This window comes from Miniopterus natalensis, chromosome 12, assembly GCF_054644295.1.
Source record: "Miniopterus natalensis isolate mMinNat1 chromosome 12, mMinNat1.hap1, whole genome shotgun sequence".
In the NCBI taxonomy this organism is placed as follows: Eukaryota; Metazoa; Chordata; class Mammalia; order Chiroptera; family Miniopteridae; genus Miniopterus; species Miniopterus natalensis.
Window position 1 is genome coordinate 64,996,432 of NC_142092.1, and position 22,435 is coordinate 65,018,866.

Genomic DNA, 22,435 nt, shown 5'->3' on the forward strand with positions numbered 1-22,435 from the left:
ATAGTGCCTGGGGCCGAGTGTGGGGACGATGGGCTGAGCTGTCTGCTCCCCTTCTGGCCTTTGACTTGTATGTGTGCACACATGTGTGTGTGTGTACATATGCATGTGTGTGGGGGGGTCCCCACCCTGCCCACACCATGGGTTAGAACTCTCCTGGTTACACTCCCAGCTCTACTGCCCATCAGTTCTGCCCCTCGGCAAGTGGCTTAACGTCTCTGAGCCTCCATTTACCCACTTGAAAACCTGATACATTCTGAATTCTGAGGCACACAGCATCCCTAGGAGTCCCAGAAAGAGGCATTGGTCCCTCCTTGGGACGTGTGCAGTGACTGTCGGGGGCAGAGCAACTTGGCAGAACAGGAGCACAATAACTGGTAATTTATCATCATCATCATCATCATCATCATCGCTTGGAATTGATTGAAATGGGTGAGTGAAGAAATCGTGTGTCTGGAATTTTGAAAGGCCCTTGAGAAAGTCTCAGAACATCCTGGAGAAGGAGCAGGGTTGTGGGCCCAACGCCAGGATAGTGGCGTAGCGGCTGGAACAGGGGTGGTGGAGCTGCTGAGAACTGGGGTCCTTCCAGCCGGAGACCCCACAGGCATCTGTCCTCCACTCAGGACTGCCCTGCACTTTGGTCAGTGACATGGATGGAAGCCCAGGGGTCCTGTGGATCAGCCGGATGGGAGGACTTCTGAATGGGCAGTGGGCTGTCACAGACAAGGGCAGAAGCTACATGGCTGTCAGCACCCAACCACCAGGAATGGGCTGAGTGGGGTGGGGTGGCACCAGGCAGCAGCCTTGTGCTAAAGCCCGCGGGGCCTGAGTTGACCTAAGTGCAGTGACACCGCTGTGTCAGTGGAGGCAGAGCGCTCCAGCTGGGGAGGGAGCAGGCTCGGTTCCTAGGGATGGCGCAGGCTGCTCGCTGAGCTTGAGACCTCAGTCCCTGTTCTAGTGAGTGCAAGCTGAGGCCTCCACCTGAGCAGCCCGCCCCAGCACTTTGTACCTCCAGAGTCACGGTGAGGTTGCTTTAAAGAAAATCAGCGTTTGTTTAAAAGAGTTCAAAACTACCAAACCGGATGACAGCCGGTGGCTCCAGCATCATTTTGTAAGCATGTTCATTCATTCACTAGGCACGACACCAGGTTGCCAGCCACCTTCAAGCTCTTCAGATTGCCCGGACAAACTTCTACCTGTGGTGGTCACATGCTAGAGGAGTGATTTTCAACCTGTGTGCTGCAGAATTTTAGTAATTAGTTTATGTGTGCCATGAGATGAAAAAGGTTGAAAAATCGTACTAGAGGCAACATCAGTAATAATAATAATAAAGCTGGCAACTACTATGTTTAGTTGCTTAATACTTACAATTTTACTGGTGATCTCTTACCTCATTTATACTTCCCAACCTATAGATATCTTCATTAGCTCATTTTATAGACAGGGACACTGAGGCTCAGAGAGGTCTAGTAATTTGCCCCCAGCTTATCGGAATTAAGATTTGGACTCAAATGGTGGGAGAGGATTTGTGCTAGCCCAAGGGGTGTGATCAGCAGGGCCGGCTTATGTAGAATCAGCCTCCTAGAGAACGTGGGGTAAAGTTAGGCCCTGGGTGTGTGGAAAGGGGTCCAGAGCGTCATCTGTCCTACTTTGTTCTCACTGTAGCTCCCACCTATTTCACACAGAAGCGAGGCACCTTGCCGGCCATCCCCCGGCCAGGGGATCTGTGGAGCCTGAGTTGAGCCCTGTTTGCCTGCCTCTAGCTCTCAGCTCTCAATGGGTTCTGCTGTTAAACATCCTAGAACATGTTTAACTTAAAGAAGGAACATGATTTGCCCACTACCCCTCGCTAAAGATTGACTTGGGTCTAGAACAGGATTTTCTGACTTGAAGACCAGTCAGTCTGTCTTCCCAAGCTCAGGAAAATGTCTTAAGACTCCAAAAATCATGTCTTAGGACATGCCCATGAAGGGACAAGAGAAAGGGCTCATCTCCCTTTGTCCAGGACTGAGTGAGGAGCTACCCTTGGCCCTCCACCCCACAAAGAGGTCAGTAAGCAAGCTGTGAGGCTGGGCAGAGCAGGGAACTGGAGTCCAGGGTCTTGGACTAACCTTGCTTTGTGACCTTGGGGCCTCATTCACCCTCGTAATGCAGTCGTTTGGATTGGAGTCTGCTTTTGGGATGATGAACATTTAAATCTCCCATATGCAGGGACCTGAGCTGGGTTGTCTGGGGGACACAAGGGTAGACATGTATGGTGTGGTGGGAGTGAATGGGGGTCCTCCCGTTCTGAAGAATCACTCTACCCATGCTCTGAACTCTCTGGCCTCTTAATCTATATATTGCTCACCCCCTAGTGTTCATGACCATCTTGGTCACCATGTCTAGCACATAGTAGGCTTCGATAAATGGTGAATGAGTGACTGTTACAGAGAGTTTGAGTCCCTAAGGTCATGGTCAGTTTGGAGGCTGCTTGTCAGAGGAGAGGTGGGGAGAGGAAGTGACACATGTCTCACTCAACCTCCTAGGAGGGAGAAAAAAATTTTTTACCAAAAAAATAGGATAAAGCTGTCAATATTGCTACATAATGAGCTACATAAATTGTAAAACATGCTTTGTGGTTCTTTGTGCTGCATGAGTGTAAAAATTGTGAAATTTCCATCAGTGTAGAAAATAAAAAACCAGAAAAAGTACAAGCCCATTGGGGGAACTTGCTTGACAACAACACCTGTTAGAGAAGAGCCCGTCCAAGTTAGCCAGGTGCATCTTCCCTCCCCCCATACCTGGCAAGAGGCCAAGGTTTGGAGAATCCAGAGCTTGTGTGAAGGTTTGGGTTCCTGCCTTCATGCTGTGTCTCCCAGAGGATCTACTGTCCCCTCATCTGCCACCATTTGTGGTTCCTCTGCATCGGGCATTGCCCAGTGGTCACCCCTCTGGAAGAGGGCCTCTCCTGCAGCTAACATCTAAGAGATACCTGGTGAACTGCAGCTGGTTAGAGCACCTTCATGGATACTCCTGAGCTGCAGAGGTGAGAGGCATTTGGACTCCACACCCTGGGAAGCCTTCTGGATGAGGTAGCATTTCACTTTGGCCTTGTAGGATGTGCAGAATTCTGACAGGTAGCCACAGGGATAGGTCTCCCATGGATGTGAGAGATTGAGTGGCAGGAAAACGTAAGGGGAGAAAGGAAAAGGGAAAGCTCGAAGAGAGTGGGCAGAAGAGGGGGTCCTGTGAAAACAGCCGTGCTTTAGGCAGGCCTGGAAGCTGTGTGCCCTTGGGAGAGTCATTTTACCTCTCAGTAAGGTTTCTTCATTTGCCGAAAGGGGTAATGTTTTTCTGTTTGTGTGGGTGACGAGATGATGCGTACAGCCAATGTTTGGCCTTGTCATGTCTGGGGTGCTGGGGCCATAGAGGGACAGATCCAGCAAGAGGCATGACCTATAGCAAATGTCTGCTTTTCCCCTGGACCAGAGAGGGCCCCCAAGCCTACCCTCTATTGTGTGATGGATAAAATGTGATGTTCAGATTGTGTACAACACTAATTTCAAAATAAGTTAATATCCTACTCACCTGGAAGTGAGGCGCAGGTGGTGATTTCCCAGAGCCCTCTCAGACAAATTCTCCCTCAGGGACCCCCCCCCCAGTTTTCCTGTGTGTTCCAAGTTGAGAACACCCCAGGCTGTGGCCCCTTGAGACTTCATTGAACTGTCTCCACCATCGGGCTAGGAGCTCTTGGCGCTGGGGCTGGGATTAAGCCTTGCCCTGAGTCCAGGGCAGCCTGGTAGATGGGTGAATGGTCTGAATGCCCTCCGCCAGCTGAGGTCTGCCATGCTCCTCCCGGGAGCAGACCCCTTCCCACGTGGGTCATGAGTGGGGCCAGGCACCTGTCCCTCTAACTAAGCCCCTACTTCCCCGGGACCTGGCTCCATGCAGATCTGGAAGCACGCAGTGGGGATCCTCGGCAAGTCCCCAGCCCCTCCGCCCTCCCTGAGCTAGGCACTAGGGACCCCGCACTCGGGGTGGTCTCCCCTTCTGGGACACCAGGGCTCCAGGCAAGGGGCTCCACCCGGAGGGCCAGTGTCGGTCGTCTTCGAAAGGAGAGGCACCCAGGTTAGGGGTCCAGGTGGCCAGGGTAGCCGCCCGCCCCTGGAGGGTCACCGCCTCCTCTCAGAGCCTTAGCTTCGCAGGTCTGGGTAACCGCGGCTGCGAACACCAGCCTCACGGGCGCAGGGAGGCGCTTTGTCGGTCTCGGGCGGCGCGGGGGGCGTGGGTTTCTCAAGGGGGGTGGGGGTGTGACCTCGTTCCTGGATGAGCGGAGGGGGGAGGAGGGGGCCGCGGCCGCCGAGCCCCCGGGGGTCCCCGCCCCTCCGCAGCCCCGCCCCCTCGCGCCCCCAGCCCCCAGGCCCGGGGGGCTCGGGCAGCCTCGGCCGCGGCCGGCGCGGCTCGGCCCGGCGTCGCCATGGCAACAGCGGCTTAGGGGGCGGGGGCGACGTGGCGGGCTGGGCTGGGCTGGGCTGGGCCGGCCGGCCGGGCGGGCGGGCGGCGCGGGGTGGGCTGGGCCGCGCTGCGCGGGCCGGGCCGTCGGCGCTCGGTCGGCAGGCGGGCGGCGCGGGCCGCGAGCTGCTGGGGCCGAGCCCGAGCCCGCGCCCGCCGTCGGCCGCGCGGCCGCCCGAGCCGGGGCGCGGGTCCCGCGCGGGTCCCGGGCCCGGCGCCGTCGCCGCGCTAACCCCGCCTCCCCTTCCCCTTCTTGTCGCCCCGCGCGCAGGGCTTCCTCAGCCGCCGCCTCAAGGGCTCCATCAAGCGCACCAAGAGCCAGCCCAAGCTGGACCGCAACCACAGCTTCCGCCACATCCTGCCGGGGTTCCGGAGCGCCACCGCCGCTGCCGCCGCCTCCGCCGCGGACAATGAGAGGTGAGCCCGCCGCCGCCGCCCGGCCTCCTCGCGCCGCCGCCCCGGGATGCGCCCCGGAGGGCGCGGGGACAAAGCGGGAGCCGGCGCTGGGGCGCGCTGAACGCGGGAGGGCACGCCACGCCGCTCTCGGGCAACTTGTGGGGCCGCCTCGGACTGGGGGGCAGGACGGCTGGACCCTTCTACCCCCGTGGGGGAGGCCGGGCAGGAAGTGCCCTCGCCGAGAAGTCCTGCCTCGCCTTGGCGCGGTGGGCATTGTTTCCCGGGCGGTGCGATGCCCCGAGCTGGGGACACAAGTGGCGCCTCCACCCTCAGGACTCACCCCCCTGCCTCAGGAGCCCTTGGGCGTCCGATACAAAAGGCATTTTCTACTGGGTTTTGCTGAAACCCGGCGGTGAGGAAAAGGGTGAACATCTGGAGGGGAGGAGCAGGGGGCTGGGCCGCTTAGGGGGCACATCTGCTCTAAGTAGGGCGCGCGCTGTGCTGGGGGCTGGGGCAGTGCCCGGGCCCTGAGCTCAGGGGCATCGCCCGAGGCCAGGGAAGAAGGGCCTTATCCTCTCCAGCCTGGGCAGCTGCTTCCCTTCCTTACCTCTCCACTCCCAGGGGTGTCTCCTGTTCCCTGTTTCCTTTTCCTGGGCAAGCCAGGAGCAGGGTGTGGAAATTCCAGGGGGAGGTGGCTTGTGGGGCAGAGGAGGAGGCGGAGGAGGAGGTGGTTCAGCTTGCCTGGAGTCACCCGCAGCAGAGCAGGCTTCAGCTCGCAAGGGCAAGCCATCCAGTCTGCGTGTAGGGGGCCCTGGGCGGACACAGTCAGTCCCTCGGGGCCCAGGCCCCACTCCTTGAGCCATGCCAGCCAGGCACCTTTCCACTTGGGCGCAGGTACAGTGATGGATTCCAGTGCCAGTTAGAACGTGTCCCTGCTCAGCTAGGGGAGGTGAAAGAACCGGCAGGTACCATTCACCCGGACACCTCAGGCCCCTGGCATCTGCCTTCATAGGGCTGTGGCCTGTGCATGATCGGCAAGTGGGGAGGCACACGGAAAATGAGAATGTGTCCCTGCTCCTCCTTGGTTCCAGCAAGGGAAGGAGCACAAGTTATAGCCCAACTCCTGCCCAGGGTTGACTGACTTTAACTGACCCCTAGCATCTTTCCGGAGAGTAGCTCCAGTAGAATTACTAGACCTTTAATTTCTACGAGCCCAGAGCTGCTCTCTCCAGTGCATACTACTGCTGCCTGCAGCTAGTTTCCTGCCCCAGCTGCCAAGCCTAGCCCAAGGCAGGACCCTCAGCCTTTCTCTGATGGCCATGGTGCCCCAGGGGACCAGGCGTTCCGTGGCAGGCAGATGCAGCCAGGCCAGAGCTCAGCGCTGGGTGCAGCCACTGCGTCTTTGAAAAATCTCGCTTCCCAATCTTTGTTATTGTCTGGACGGCAGGCCACCCAGTTTGCTGCCTTCCTCCCTCCTCCCGGCCCCGCCTCGGCTCTCTCCCCCAGGAACATGCCCTTCTCTGCGCTTTCCTGGGCAGGGGTCAGGACCCTCTGCACCCACATGCGGGGGCTTGTGTACGTACCCCGTTTTGTGTGCATGTGTTGATTGTTGGGGAGCTGGAGAGACAGCAGGCAGTCGAGCCTCTGAGTGTGTCTGTTCTCCCGGGAGCAGACAGCGTGCATGCCATGTTTACCTCCTTCCAGTGGAGAGCCTGCACCGAGAAGCTGGCGAACGCTTGGCTGGCAACCCTGGCTGGAGGTTGGGGCATGGTCGAGATGACCTCGAGTAGGTCCTGCCCAGCTTCACCTCAGGTCAGCCCTGCCATATGCTGGAGGGTCGTGGAGTTGGGGGGTTGGGAGTGAATCTGTATAAGCCCATTTCTAGAAATGGTGGTAAACGGTAGCCGTTGGAGCAGAATGGTACTGGCAGTGGTGTGGAATTGTCTTTTTAATTTTCTATAAACAAAATCTGGCTTGGTGGCCTTCTCTGGCACAGGAAGGGGGCCGAAATTTCCTACAGACAGGCAGGGAGACCGAGTTTGAACTCTCTCTTCCCAGCTCTGGAGGTGAAATAGGCTTTGCTAGGACTGGGGTCTCCTGCTTTGCTGCTTTGGGCAGAAGTAGATTCATTGGCTGCTGCAGGGATGGATGGGCAGATATTTCTCTGGAGCACCCCCTGGAGTTGTCCTGTTTGGAGTCGAGTGAGTAAAACCAACTGTGGTGACCCAACTCCCACAAAGCTCATGGTCAAACCTAGGTGAGTGGTGAGGCCTCCCCCTACGCTGACTTGGTATGGTTGTGCTGTTGAAGGCTGGGAGGACGGAAGGCTGCCTTTGGTTTGGTTTAGCAGCAAGGAGGTGGTTGAATTCTGGCTCCATGGGACCCCCACTGGGCTGCCATACTTCCTGCTGGGCAGAGGGGTAAGTGCATAGATGCCAGTCTCAGTAAGAGGATCAGGAGCCCTGGTCCCTGTGGCCTCCCCATGTAGATAGACAGTACAGGGCACTCGGGGGTCGTGCCACTTGGGTTCTGACTTTGGATAAACCTGTCTGCTTTATGGCTGTTGAAGTGGCTTTGTTGCATGCTGTCTTCCTTGCTCTACAAACTGCTGTGTAGGGGAGGTTATTTTTTGCACTGGAATTCTCTCACTTGGAGGGTGGAAACCTCCCTGGGCTCCCTGGAAAAGGAATCTGCCCCGGGTGTGGCGACGCTGAGGCTGGCTGGTTGGGGGAAAGGGCTGATGTCTAGTTATGAGGCTGGGGTCAGGCCAGCCAGGGCTTGGTGGGCACCCTTGGGCACAGGGGTCCCTAGGGCCACAGGACAGGTTTGAGCTGTGGTACTTATTCCCTTGAAGTGGCCTGGGGGAGGTTCCCAGCTGGTCTCCAAAATCCCTGGGCCTTTAGACACTCATTTCTTCTTGGGAGGTTTTGAAAATAAGCACCAAGGACAGGTAATCATTTCCCCTGGATAACCGAAATGAAGGCATTTCAGGCTTTCCAGGTGAAAGGTGTGCTGGCAAAAGCATTTTTGTTTTGCAGGCTGGAAATGTTGCCGCTTCATTTACAAAGCTTTTTTAATGTGGGTAAAAGCGATCCAGGATGTGGTGGTTCTGCCTTCCCAGGAGATAATTTCCAAGTCACTCGTTTACTTATTAATGTTCCTGAGTAGCTAGGAGGGTCAGCTGGCAATATTGTGCTGTCTGCATCCCGTTTCTCCTTGATACTGTTTCTGGGTGACTCTGGCCCCCCACACGTGCTGGGATTATGTCCTCTCTGGCTCTCTACCTGTTCCCTGACACCTATAATTACTCTGCAGTGACTGTACTCCCCCCCTTCCCATTCCCATTCTTCTGGTGCAGAGCTTATCACAGAAACGTGGGCAGCCCAGGTGCAGGGATGCGAGGCTGCTGCGTGCGGAGTTGAAGATGGATTACCCCTCCCAGGAATTGTGTTGCCCGGAGTTCCCACACCTGAAAGTTACTAATGGTGGGATTCCAGGCATTGTGAGTCTAGGGAGGGAGATACTAGAAGTGGTGGGTGGGGGTTTTCAGGGACCCTCAACTGGCCCTGAGTAGGCAGGAATTAGTTCTGCCCCTTTGGGTGAGGCAGTCCCTAGAGGGGAGAGGAAGCTTGATGAGAAGCAGGGAAAATGGAAGATGGGACCTGTTTTTCCGCTTTAGTTGTTGACTGTAGGGTATAGGAGGGGCTGGGCACCCAGGCCTGGTTTTTCTCCCCTGTGCCCCATCCCCCCCTCCCGTCCCCTGCCATACAGTGCTTGTTCGCTCTCCTCTGCCTTCCCTTGGGTAACTGTGCAGTATAGACAGTCTCCAGGCATAATGGAAAGTATGTGACCTTTGGATTTGAACCCAGGCTCTCCTGGGGCAAGTGGTATAACTTCTGAGTCTCAGTTTGCATATCTGCAAAATGGGCCTCATGATAATGTTGGTGGAAACATTAATATTAACATATTCAGCTTGTATTTAATAGGAAGTGTCTGTCCTGTCCAGTGCTGTTTTCTTAGCAGTTAATACCGGGTTTGCACATTTCTTAAGTGTTGCTAAAATTTTATTCAGTAAGTAATAACATGCAAAGAGGCTAGATTAGCATGTTGTAAGTTCTCAATAAGTGAGAGTTAATATTGGTGAGCCTCAGTTTTCTCCTCAACAACATGGGAATAAAAACAATCAATGATGAGGTGTGATTGTAAAGTTCAGGAGAGAGATGAGATGGTGCTGTCCCTTGCAAGGTGAAAAGGGCGGTACAGAGGGTCATTATTACCTTGAAAACAAGAAGTAGCCGGACAGAGTGACCTTTGTTCCTCTCTACACCTGAGAAAGCAAACTTCTGTATGTGTTTTAAAAAAAGTTACATCTCATGTTGGATCATACTTGTTTTTAATCATTTAAGCATTTAGGTTATCTGGTTTTTATTTAAAATGATGCTGGTATTTAAATCCTTGAATCTTTATCTTCCTCTACATCTTGTCGTAGGATAAAGTCTTAAAATTGGAATGATGAAGTCAAAGAATATAAACAGTTTTCGGTTTTTGATAGAAGGGCCCCCCATTGAAAGCCTATAATAATTTACACTCCCCCAATGATTTTTGAGAGTGCTCACCTGTTTCTCTACCCTCAGAAACATTTTGGGTGTCATCATTAAAACAATCTTTGTCATTTGAGTACGCAGAAAAAATGGTATTTCTTTATTTGCATTTCTTTCCTTGCTAGTAATTGAATATTGTTTTCTGAGTTTAATGGCCAGTAGTGCTTTTTCTTTCGAGTCTTGTCTATTTCTGACAAGGCCCTTGCAGGATTCTTGGTTGCTTTGTATGGCCTCCCTCTGCGCTGAGAGGCCCCATGTAGGTGGATCTTTGTTAAATGGGCCTCTGCCTTCTGAGAAGTATGGCAGGGAATTCGTTAATTATCTACAAGGAAGGCTCCCCAGCTCTCTCCTCTCTCCCCTCCCCTCCTCTCCATAAGGGAATCAGATTTAATTCTTAATCCAATAATTATCATAAGGAGCCCTGGTATTTACACAGCACTTGGAGAGGTCTTGCACCCTACAGGGTAGGTGGGCAGTGAAGGCACTATTAGATTCTGGGAAACTGAGGCACACAATCAAAGGCATGGCAGTGGGACCATCACAGAATCCAGACCTGCCTTGCCACCAGGTCCTAACTCACCTGCAGCATTGTAGTTGCAGTCCCATGGGCACCTTTGGTGGCAGGGCTAGCCAGAGCCCCGCACACGAGCACATGATTCTGAGTCTCATCTCCAGAGAGGGAGGGGAAAGCCACAGAACACGACTCGGACGTAGAGAAGAACCAATTTATTTTTTGCCTTCTCATTTTTATCACCCTCCTTTTAGATCTGCGGCTCCCTCGTGTATCTTCCAGAGATCCGAGCCGGGCAATATTTTTAGGAACGGTGGAAATTAGCTAGTGAGAATGTGATCAGCTCCAGGCTGGGGTTTCAAAGGCTAGAGGAGCCTTTCTTCGTACCAGCAGCTGTAGATACATGTATGTCTGTGTGTGCATGTTTCTGTATGTCTTGCAAGTGTTCACCTGCGCTCATGAGTGTGTGGGCACGTTACATGTAGATGTCCTGTACATGCTTGTGCATTTGAAATGAGTGATCACATGTAAAGCATTTGGAACAGTGCTTGGCACTTCATGTTGGGTTTGATTATATGAAATGGCTGTTTTTGTAGGTTGAATGTGGGCATATGGTTCAATCTAATAAGTGTTGACTACCATTATTATTACTGTGTCTGTTTTCTATGTGTATAGTGTGTTCTGTGTTTGAGCTCTCACATGTGCATATGTGTGTGCAGTTTCTATCTTGGTGTGTGGCCCCTGAGCTGGCCTGTTTTGTGAAACTGCCCAGCTTCTTGGGGTGAAACTTCCAGGGCTCAGCATATTCCTGGGCCATCAGGACAGCAGCCCTCTTAATTCCCTTTTGCCTTTAGGTGCCAGCAGAGCCCAGGCCTGGGGTGTTGGGCCTGAGGTGTGCCATGGGGCCCATCACATTCTCCCCAAGTAACCCTGCCTGTTTCCAGGCCCCATGTCTGAGGATATGTAAATCGACTCTTTAATGGAATTCCTTTGCAAAATATTACTTGAAGCAGAAAGTTAATTACCAGGCTCTAATTAATGGCTATTTTAGAAGGCCACAGAAGAGATCATAGGGAGACTGAAAAGGCAAGAAGGAAAACATCCAGAGCCGCCCCCCCCCCCCCCCCCCCCCCCCCCCCGCTGGCTCGGTGACTCCTTCCCAGGTGGCAGAGCACACTTGGCTTCTCCCCTGCTCTGAGCTGCCGCCCACTCCCTTGTGGTGATTGGCTAAGGGTGAGTGAAAAGTGCCCTTCGCTTGAAGAACCTCTGGTGTTCTCTGAGGAGTGGCCAGGGCGCATTCCCACCTGGGGGTGGGCTGTGTGAGTAGCTGTGGATAGCAAGCCTAGACTGAAGTGAGGCTGTACCACCTCCCCCTCACCCCTCCTCCCCATCCTCTGAGGCCTCCGAGCAGCCAGGTGACATGCCCAAGACCTGGGCTATGGGCAGGGACAGTCACTGGCCACTCTAGTGAAACTAACCCCTTTCCTACTCTTTCAGGGGCTTTTGGGGTGCTGCTTACAGACCCCTGTGTTCCTCCTCCTCCCCCAATGCCTGAGGTAGCTTCTGGAAAGGCTTAAACTCTGCCAGGGGCCAGCTTCCTCCTCCCTGTGCTCCCCCCAGTGCTGAATGTAGAGTCACCTGTGATCATGCCTGCCACCTATCTCAAAGGACTGGCTGAAAGCCCAAGGAGATTATTGTGATAGAAATGACGTGGAAGTTTCCCTTCCCAGCTGGGGGTGCCAGGAAGGGTGGCCTGTATTACCATCCCCTCCTGAGATAGAGGGTATCTCTGTCCTCTCTGGGCAGGTGTGGGTATGAGCCTGTGGGTGGGCACACAGCCTTGGCTCCCCACCCAGTTTTGTCTACAGGCCACACTGCACGCCACCCGAGTATATACTTATAAGAACCAGGTCCTTGTGGAAGCCACCAATTGTGCACCAGAGGTCCCCTCTGAGTCAGGAGGGTGGTGGGTGAGGATCTAGGTGAAGGAGAGGGAGATAGGATTCCCCACCTACAAGGGTCCCTGGCAGCCTGCCTGGGAATACCCTGGGCATTTGAGGAGTGGTAAGAAGTGACCCAAGGCTGGAGGTCAAGCCTTATTCTCAGGGCATGCCAAGAATAGGGCCTCCCTGTAACCCCACTTATGCCCACTCAGGAAGCCTGCAACCACCTGACTCCTGGGGTTGTCCCCTCAAAGACCTCAGCTGATGGCTGTGGCCTCTGTGGCCTGGTGGGAGTTTCTAACTTCGCGTCTTGAGGAGCTCAGGGTTTGCCCAGTGATGTGCTCTGTGTTGTACGACGGGAGGAGCCAGAGGGCAGCCTCAGGATCTTCTTAGAGGTTCTCTCAAAAGTAGCCTGAGCAGGGCTTTGCCATCCTCACCCTCCTGCTGCCCCTCCCATGCTGCCACTTGTCCCTTGACTGCTCCAGGCCAAACTAGAGGGAACAGAGTTCAGGGGTTGCAGGAACTAGGCTCGTGGGCCAGGCTCTTCAGTGAGGTAACTTTGGAAAAGCCACTGAGTCTCAGTTTTCCCATCTCTTTAGTGGGACCAGTGGGGCAGGAATTGGCCCAGCTAGAAGGTGGGTTTGCACATTTCCCTGCGTCAGATATTTTGTGGGGTGAGTTGCTCCTGTCACAATGATCCCCCACCTCCTTTTTCCAGTGGGGAGCTCTCATGGGAGAGGCACCTTCTTTGGCCCCTGTTCTAGCTGGCTCTGGCCACCACCCGCTTAACCCTTGGACTTGCCTGTTGCCCTGACTTTTCTTGCATCCTTAGGACCCTCATTTGCAGGCCAGACATGATTGTAAAGGAGAGCAGTGGGCAGAGATATAGACGCCACCCTGGTAGCGCAGGCCCTGATTTAATACGACAGTGTCGTGGGGGGTTTCATATGAGGGCAATGAATTAGCGCGGCGGCTCCCTGTGCCCACTGACTAAGGGGAAGTTAATTTCATGCTCTGTCTTTTTGACATTTGTAATCAAAGCGCGGTATTGCAGCTGCAGACTGTTATCATGTGAAGGATGTGTGAGCCTTAACAATTTCTGTTTCCGCTGAAGGGGATTGATTAATAGATTGTTCATAGTCCCACCCACTCTGCTCCTTATTCCACTTCCTGCCTTCTTCCCCCCTTTCCAACTTCCCCAGATCTCATCAGAACACTTAGTCCCAGAATTAACTCTGACTACAGCCCCACTCTTATCTTGGAAGCAGGGGTGCTGGCCTCTGAGTAGAACTGACCAGCCCAGCTCAGCCCAGCCCAGGACTGACCCTTCATCCTCACAGACCCGTATGAAGAGGGATTGCCTGGGACACCTAATAAACTGCAGATTCTTGGGCCCCACCTCAGACCTTCCGAATTAGACTGGTGGAGTAATCGAATTTCCCCAAAGTTTGAGAACTAATGCCCAAAGTTTATTTCTTTTGCAGCAGGGCAGGGATTGTGCCCTAGCTGTGGGCCAGTGACTTGCCTAGGCACTGCTCACACTGTGTTCTTAATGGCTCCTTATGGTGAGATGGGATTTTTGTTTCCCATTTTACAGATGTAGAAACTGAAACTCCAAGAGGGGAACATGACTGGCCCCAAATCACACATTGGGGGACCCTATGTCCAGGCAGTCCATTCCCTGGTGGTGCCCCACATCCCCCCATTAGCATGCAGACCCTTTCTTTTTATGGCTGTGATGCCTTAGTTTTGTTTTTTGTTTTTTATTAAGTTTATTGAGGTGACATTAGTTAACAAGATTATATAGGTTCAAGTGTACATTTCTATGATACATGATCTGTGTATTGATTTGTGTATTTACCATCCATAATCAATTCATCTTCCATCACTATATATTTGACCCCCTTTACCCTTTACAATCCCCCCACCCCCTTCCCTCTGGTAACCACCACACTGTTGTCTTTGTCTATGAGTGTTTGTTTGTTTGCTCATTTGTTGCTTTCAGTTTTATATCCCACATATGAGTGAAATCCTATGGTTCTTAGCTTTTTCTGACTTCTTGCTCTTAGCATGATAGTCTCAAGGTCCATTCTTGTTGCAAATGGCAGTATTTCATCTTTTCTTATGGCTGAGTAGTAGTCCATTGTATATATGCACCACACCATGGATACTTTGGTTGTTTCCATGTCTTGGCCACCACGGATAATGCTGCAGTTAACAGGGGTGCATATATCTTTGTGGGTACATGTTTTCGAATTTTTCAGGTAGGTACCCAGAAGAGGGTTTGCTGGGTCACATGGTAACTTTACTCTTAATATTTTGAGGAGCCTCCATACTGTTTTCCATAGTGGCTGTATCAGTCTACATTCCCACTAGCAGTGAATGGGTGTGGTACCTTTTGAAATTAACCTTCCCCATCCTAGAGGAGTGCCTTGTGCTTACAGGGGGCTCCCCACTGGGAAAAGGTGCCCAGGTCTCCCAAGAGTTCTTGGATCAGTTAGGTCATTTATGACTGTGACCTGCATTTTACAGGTAAGGTGAGTGAGGCTCAGAGAGGTGAAAGGGCATATCTGGAGTTGGAACTTTTCTGCTAACTTCAGGTCCGGTGCTCGCCCACCTGTGTCAACAAGGACAGGCCCACTTCTCTTGTCATCTCCCTGGTTACAGGTGGAGAAATAGGTTCAGAGAAGTGTATCACTTACCAGGATCGAGAGAGTGGCAGTCCTGCTATTCAAGCCCAGGTCCACTGAGTGAAAACCCAGAGAACAGGACTAGCCAACCTTTTGGGGCTGGACCAGGTGCCCTTGGCCCATACCTGAGAGTTGAGGTCATTTTTTAAAATTTTCATATATATCTTTATTGATTTCAGAGAGAGGAAGGGAGAGTGAGAGAGAGCTAGAAACATCAATGATGAGAGAATCATTGATTGGCTGCCTCCTGCACGCCTCCAACTGGGGATTGAGCCTGCAACGTGGGCATGTGCCCTGACCGGGAATTGAGCTGCGATCTCCTGGATCCTAGGTTGATGCTCAGCCGCTGAGCCACACCCAACTGAGCAAGGAGTTGAGGTCTTTCCACACAGCCTGGAGGGCCTTGACTCAGGAATGAGAGTGGCTGTCTATGCTGAGGCCATTGGAAGAGACCAGGCCAGGTTGGGTGGGCTGCCCTCCCAACTGAGGAGGCCAGGTCCCTGCTGAGAGTTTGGGGAGGAAGGGGGCGGGAGAAAAGGGGGAGTCTGGGCCGTGGGGTGTGGAACTAGAATTTGAATTCATGACTGCCTTACTCAAAACCCCATCCCCACACTGCCACTTGCTGGGAGATGTGTCAGTCACTCAGAGCCAGTCCAAGGCCCAGCTCCACCAACTGCTTCTCTCTAAGCCTCAGTTTCCCCATCTTAACAAAGCAAAGACCAATACATTGAGAGCCAGGATTCCGGGATTTCCCGAAGGAAAGCAGCGAGCCCAGGGTGGTGCATCCAGTCTTTCCCCAGCTTTGCTGCACCGCCTTCAAGTCATGAAGCCCCTGACTGTAAAATGGAGCCGCAGCAGCAGGCTGGGACAAGATGTTTTTCATCTTTGCCTCTTTACATGGCAAGTCTCTTGGTGCTGTGATAACCCCCCACTGCCCTTGAGTGACCACTCATGATGGGCCAGGCTCCATGCCCTGTACCTTGTCATTCATTTTCTCATTTCATCCTTACAACAGCACTATAAAGGATAGGGACAATTACTGTCCTCATTTTACAGAGACAATTGAGGCGCAGACTGTACAACAGGGCCCAGGTCATCCAGCTTGCAAGTAGCCGAGCTGGGACTCGAAGCCAGGTGATCTGGCTTTATTATAGAAAAGCCTGCCATCAACCACTCATCTGTTTATACGCCCCATTTTACAGACAACATGCTTTGTCAATAATAACATCAGTAAACTACGTGCCATGTAGGAAGCATCTGTGTGCCAGGCATTGGGCATTGTATGCACGTCGTCTCTACTCCTCCTGGCTACTCTCACAGGAGTTCAGAGTCAAGGGATGATGGAGCCAACAGGGGCTTTAGTGAACAATCTGTCCACAGTTTCTCAAACTTGGTTCCTGAGGATCCTGGAGGTGAGCCTGTTTTCCTCCACAGGTGTGTGAGCATCTTCACTCTAGGGAATCGCTCTGTGATCCAGGACGTTGAAGCCTCACCTCGTTTAGTCTAGGGTCTCCTGTCCCTACACCTCTACTCCCGCCCAAGGAGCAGCTGTCGGCATCTGTGGAGCAGTAGTGTGTAGTGTTCTGCCGAACATTCTTTATAAACACTGATTTGACGTGTTACCTCTCCTTAGAAGTGTGCTCTTTAAGAGGTAACTTTGGAAGCATTCCATGCCTTTAGGGACTGCAGGAGTAAGTCTTGAATGATGGCACCACTGGCCCTACAGCAGGTATTGGGGTATGTTTTTCTGGAATGAGGCATCCCCAGGTCCTCAGAACTGTTCCTCAAAGCAGCTACCAGCTCTCCTGTGTGTGGGACAGGGCCTGACTCTACGCGCCCAGAGTTGAGGGGTTTATTTCCTCTTTTGTGGGCTGGGTAGATCCCCCTGGCACCCAGCTGCTTGGGCTCTGGGCATCCCCATCCCCCACTGGACTCCTGTGGAAGGCAGCAATGGCAGCAATCGGGCAGAAGCTGCCCACTGATTTGCATAATTGCACTGTCCCCTGAATAATTAATAAAGCTCTGTCCTTGCTGGGAGCAATGTCTGCACCATTATGGGTGGGTTTGCCGGAGCTCTTCCAAGGAGCCTTCGGTTCCCGGACTCCTCTGTCTTTCCTGGCATGAGCCCTCCAGAGGAGAGGGCACTGGGCTGGAGGGTGTGTGTCCATGTAGCCTCATACTGAGCGGGGCTGGTCGTACAGGCTGCTTTCTTCCAGGATCCACAGATAGGGTGTTGAGCACACAGATGATTTGGGATTCTGTATTCTCCCACTTTGTGTGGTCGGTCCCATAAGCTCTTCTTCTCGGAAGTGTGGTCAACTGGTGTGGAGACTTAGCCTCCTTTTGGGGTAGCCAAGGGAAACACTGCTGACCCAGGGGGTAAGGGCAGGGCAGGGGAGGCATTTCTGCTTGAGGCCTTTCTTCAACCTCTTCAAGTTTTTGGCCTTGGTAAGATCAGAGGTAGCCTGGGAGTGACTCCTGTTTGAGGTTTCTAAGTCCCTTTTTGTGTTGTTTCATTGAAGGGAAATTTTCTCTCTGGGGCTTGTCTCCCTGTCATGTAGAAAGGGAGGTGGAGAGCTGGGTGTCCTTCTGACATATAGTTCACATTGGGAAAGGACCTATAGTCTCTCTCTCTTTTTTTTTTTAAATATATCTTTATTGATTTCAGAGAGAGGAAAGGAGAGGGAGAGAGAGAGATAGAGACATCAATGATGAGAGCCATTGATCTGCTGCCTCCTGCACTCCACAACTGGCAATCGAGTCCGCAACCTGGGTATGTGCCTTGACTGGGAATCGAACCCCGATCGCCTGGATCCTAGGTCGATGCTCAACCGCTGAGCCTGGCCTGGCCGGGTGGTCCTATAGTCTCTTAAAGCCAGGGGTGTACTTGAAAGGCCTTGCTTTCTTCCCTACCTTTCCTAATCACTGTCCAAAGTGCTCATATGAGTGTTTCTCAAACTGAGTTCCATGGAACACCACATTCTTGCAGATGTTAATGGGTGCTTGGGATAAGGGGATTCCATAGTTCAAACAGGTGAGGGAAGCAACCAGTGAACCAAAGCAAGTAACTTTCTCCAATGCTTGACTCCTAGGAGCCTTTAATATGTTAGTGTGCATCTGGGTGTGTACAGGAGGATATATAGGATCCCCTGCTTCCCATCCACACAGATTGTCCAGGGTCTGCTTGCACATCTCCAGTGATGGGGAGATGTGCAGGCCATTGCTGGACAGTGCCAGCCCTTGGAAACCTTCCTCTTTGTTGAGTTTCCCTAGCCAGCATTTATGTGGCACTTTATAATTTACCACTTGGCCCTCCTACCAGTTGGAGAGGTAGCAGGGCAGGGATCATCCCATTTTACAGGTAAAGAAACTGAGGCTCGGAAAGGGTAATTATCTCACCCAAAGGCTCAAAGACGGTGGTAGAGTTGGCGTTTAAACTAATGTCTGCTAGCTGGATCTTCACCCCTTTCCCTTGGCCACCAAGAAGCCATTTACTCCTCAGGTAAAGGTTAGTATGTTGGCTGGCCTTGGTCCTTAAGACTTTGGGGACCTGTTGCTCCTACAGCTCCCATCCCGGCCTGCTTGGAATAAGTTTCTGGGGTAGGAAGTAGGTAAGCTGAGACTCTGTTTAATAGTGTCCCAACTATGAGGCCTGGTTTCAGAGCCATATACAAATAATGGGCATAAAACTACCAGATGTCCTGCTCATCAAACTATTCTGTAAACGTGTTTACAGAAGTGAGGCTTGGAGGCTGCACTTAGGCTGAGGGATGATTTCAGGACCTAGACTAACTATTTTATGTCTCCGGAGTCTCTTGGGTCACACCATGAAAGGGACTTTATTGCCCCCAAGTGACACATCTACCTTGTTTTCTAATGAACAGAATTTTTCTGCTGACACATGGACTTAGGTCTGGATCTGGCTCCCTAACTTCCTTTGTGATCTAAGCAAGCCACCTAATCTCTGAACTTTGGTCTCCTCATCTGTAAAATGGGTGTGATGATGGTGCTGGCCTCCTAGGGCTTTATGGTCACATGGGGTATGTGTCATATGATCATATGTCTCATGTGTGAGCACACTCTCACATTTGCACATACGATGCTTTAGAGTTTTGAGAATCCTGCCAACACATCGACCCAGCTCTCACAGGGTCCACCCCATCATGTATCAGGAGACAGCCTAAGACAGGCATGAAGGATGTTTGTGCAGACATTTCTCCCACTTAGAAAATCGATACTCTGTGGTCTGCCTAATTGCTCTGTTGCTGCTAAATGAGTCATTATGGAGGGAAAATAGCAAATGCATTGTGAGATTAATGGGGGGAAATAGTTGGCAAATGACTTTGATTTGCTTCCCAAACTCTTAAGAAGGTGTTACTATGAGAAATCTGGAGAGCCACGTGAGGCTGAGTCCCAGGAAGCAGCTATTGGCATTGAGAGGCTCCAGAGGTGCCGGATGGTCTGAGAGGGCCCTTTTAGGGCAGGGCACTGACTTTACTGTTGAAGGGGCTAGAAGTGGGAGTCCCTGAGTGGTCAAGTTTGGAGCCAGCGATAGGATAGGGAGCTCTGATGCCTAGTGCTCTGCCAGGCACTGTGCTAGCGTGGAGGGCACAATGTTGAGCAAAACCAGCCCTGCCCCTCCCCTTGTGGAAGAGACAGGCTAGAATGAATCGTCACAGAGGTAAAAGTGTAATTGCAGTTGAGGCATGTGTTCTGAAGGCAATGAGAGCCCAGAACCAGAGGGTTTGATGTATGGGGGAGTGGGGACAGCTTCCCTGAGGAAGAGGGGAGTGAGCTGAATTTACAGGGAAGCCTTGTAGGCAGTTGGAGGAGCTTGTGCAGACCCAGTGGGTCTGGGAGTGAGGGGCTAAAAGAAGGTCTCTGTGTTCTAACCCTCACAGCAATCCTAGGAAGTAGATACATCCTCACTTTACAGGTGAGGAAACCCAAACTGAAGATGGTTAAAAGACTTGCCCAACATCATATAGCCTTTAAATAGGAGAGCCTGGATTTGAACCCAGGCCTTGGAACTCCAAGCCCAGGTGTGTGCCCACCTGCTTCAGAGAGCTGGCCTTGGCACCTGCCGCTTCCGTGCGGAGTCCCTGCAGCCAGTGTCAGGGACCTCACTCCTGTAGGGCTGGGCTCCACATAGGGCTGCCTAAGAGTCTCCTGATCTGTGGAGGCACAGGACTCAGGGCAGGGGACGGGGCTGCCAACCCAAAGCCAGGCTTCTCTGCTTTATGGGGTTTTGCTTCCTTTTAAAGGCAACATGACTTGGGTAATTTTCTGATGATCAGAACACATGTTAACTAATGACTCCTCTTTGAAAAAGCTTTGTTAATAACACACTTCTCCACTGTGAAGTGGGTTGATGTGTTCCCTGCCATTCTTCCCAGTTGGCCTGGCATCAGTGGGGCTTACCACCTCCCTGCAGAGGTGGGTGGAGGTGTGGTCAGCTGAAGGTGCTTAGAGACCTGTGGACTTCCAAGGGTTTTAGGAAGTTTAGCAGCAGATGGTGAGCCTCCAAGCATTTCTGTGGGCACTGGGAAGGAGGCATTGGGGGCATCAGAGGTCATCCCATGTCTTGGTTCTTGGATATAACTGAGAATCATGGTGCCATGGGAACCTAGCAGAAAGAATCCAGAGGTCCACCCAGGAGTCAGATTCAGAGGTCTAGGGTTGGCCCCAGAGCCTGTGCTCATGACAAGCCCGTGGGTGATTCTGAGACCCACTCAAACATTGAGACCTCCAGCTAGCAGTTCTGGATCCCCCCTCTCTAGAAGGGTCCCGTGCCTCTGAAGGGTGGTGGGGGTGTGGTGGGGGTTGGTGCCAGGTTATCAGGTTGCAGAGTTACCTTGGGGCCAGATGCACCATTGCCTGCTCCAGCCTGGGAATCCAGGCCTCACTGTGACCCTCAGGACACTGGTAGGGCAGAGCCAGGTGGTCAGCCAAGCTCCAGACAAGGTAGGAACTCGTCCTGGGGAACTTTGCTACTGCTGTTGGCTGAAAGCCACTTTTAGCCCAGACTCAGATCAGATTGGTTCTGCTTGGCCCCCTGTCGAGAGGCTGAGTGTTTATTTGGTCTGGTTGAAGAGCCCTAGCTGAGGGCCTTTTGTCCTGCTCAGATTCCACTTCCAAAAGAAATCTGCTTAGTTCTTCAGAAAAACAGCAGGGCATCGCCTATGGGGCTCCAGGTAGATCAGGGCTGGCTCTGAAGGTATGGAGGGGATCCAGCCCTGTCCCAGCACTTCTCTGTGCTCCCAGAGGGGGACACTAGTGGCATCCTGGAGTTGGTGTCCCGAGGTCAGCTTTCTGGTCTTGCTCCTGCTCCTGCTGGAGCCAGTCCCTTCTTCAGAGAGAAAGCCAGGCTTGTCGGACCCACTCAAAGCTCTGATGCTGGGTACCAAATTTTGGGTCTCCTCATAGGTAGACCCTGTCCCCCTGTGGTGACAGACTCAGGTCACGTGACACATGAGCCCAGGCATATGTGAAGCAGAAGAAGCTTGGTCAAGGCTTATCCCACACATTTTCCTCCACCTAGATTATGCATGGAGGTCCTTTTGTCTGGTCACGTTTGAAGACACTCATTGCACCAGTGGAAACATTTCTAAATGAGAGGAAACACTGCATCCTAGCTAGTGCAGTTGTACAGAATACTACATAATGGGCTTGCTGTAGCCACCCCTGGGGCACAGGAGTCCTGATTAGGGCACCTGCAAATCTGGCCTTGGGTAGGTTCGCTCAAGTTTCACACGTTTATTACAATGTCAGTCATTTGCCTTAATATGTTTCAGTGTGACCGACATATGACTTAGCAGTACCCTGGGCTTTCTGAACTAGTGTCACCCTGCCTCTCCAGGTGTGGTTGCTCCTCTTTGCCCAGAGTTATTCTTGCTGCTGTGTCTGACCCTGCCCTGTGGCAGCCAGGTGCTGGACACTGAGTGGAGGCCTGGGTGAGAGTCCAGTCAGGGTCCTGCCTTCCTTAAATCATTCTCCTCTTACCTCCACCTGCCCTCCATCACTCTTCTCTCCTCCCCGCTTCCAGTCCCATGGCTACCTGTGCTGCTGATCCAGGCCCCTCATGGAGGGGTAGGTATCACATAGTGGTGAGCGTTCTACAAGATGAGCCTGGGTTTGTTGGGACTCGTGACCCAGAATCCTCAAGCCCCCAGCAGTGGACCGTGTTCGTGTTGTTGTGACAAGAGGTTTGTTTCCAACATGTGAAGCGTGCTCATGCTTTCTGTCTTGATGGCCTTTGGCCCCCCTACCAGATCCCTGACATTTTCTGTTAAGGTTTCGGAAGAGCCAGGTGCTGGTCCCCTGAGCTGGTTGCCCAGACAGAGCAACCAGTTCTAAATCGCGTTGCCTGTGAAGGCAGAATCTCTGGGCTGCCCTGGCAACAGCTCCGCACCAGCCTGTCGGTGTGGCCGCTGACAGCCGTGGCTCCTGACTGGCTACCCGCCTCCAGCTCCCTCCCCTGCTCGCTCACTCATTACTGGCAGCTCCCTGCATCCTTCAGGCAGATCATGCAAAGGAAGTGCAGGGCTGGGGTCCTCCGACTCTCTCGGCTTGCCCTCTCCACCTGTGGGTGGGGTCACCCTCATGGGATTTCATCGACAAAACTGGCCTGGGTTGGGTGCCATTCAAGATCTGGCTACTAGGACAACGAAGCTTGGCTGCCAAGGTCTTAATGAGCCTCCTGGGAGCCCCCAGGGAGTCTCCCCACTCCCCTGAGCCTCCATGCTCTCCCCATCCCTGTTTACTCACACAGATGCAGCCAGCATGCCTGGGCTCAGATGACAG

The 22,435-nt window shown here is 52.8% G+C and overlaps 1 protein-coding gene across 6 annotated transcripts in view; it reads left to right on the forward strand.

The window, feature by feature from the left end:
* Positions 1 to 22,435, forward strand: part of DAB2IP (DAB2 interacting protein) — a 116,390-nt gene that overhangs the window by 35,198 nt on the left and 58,757 nt on the right. For 3 of the 6 annotated variants that reach the window (XM_087822887.1, XM_087822889.1, XM_087822888.1), the window contains exon 3: positions 4,763 to 4,908. The exons of 2 other annotated variants lie outside the window; for them this stretch is intronic. In XM_087822887.1, the coding sequence (XP_087679013.1) occupies positions 4,763 to 4,908 (146 nt within the window). Of the gene's footprint in view, positions 1 to 4,762; positions 4,909 to 22,435 lie in introns of those variants that run through there. One more of the 6 variants, XM_087822891.1, reaches the window with a different exon arrangement.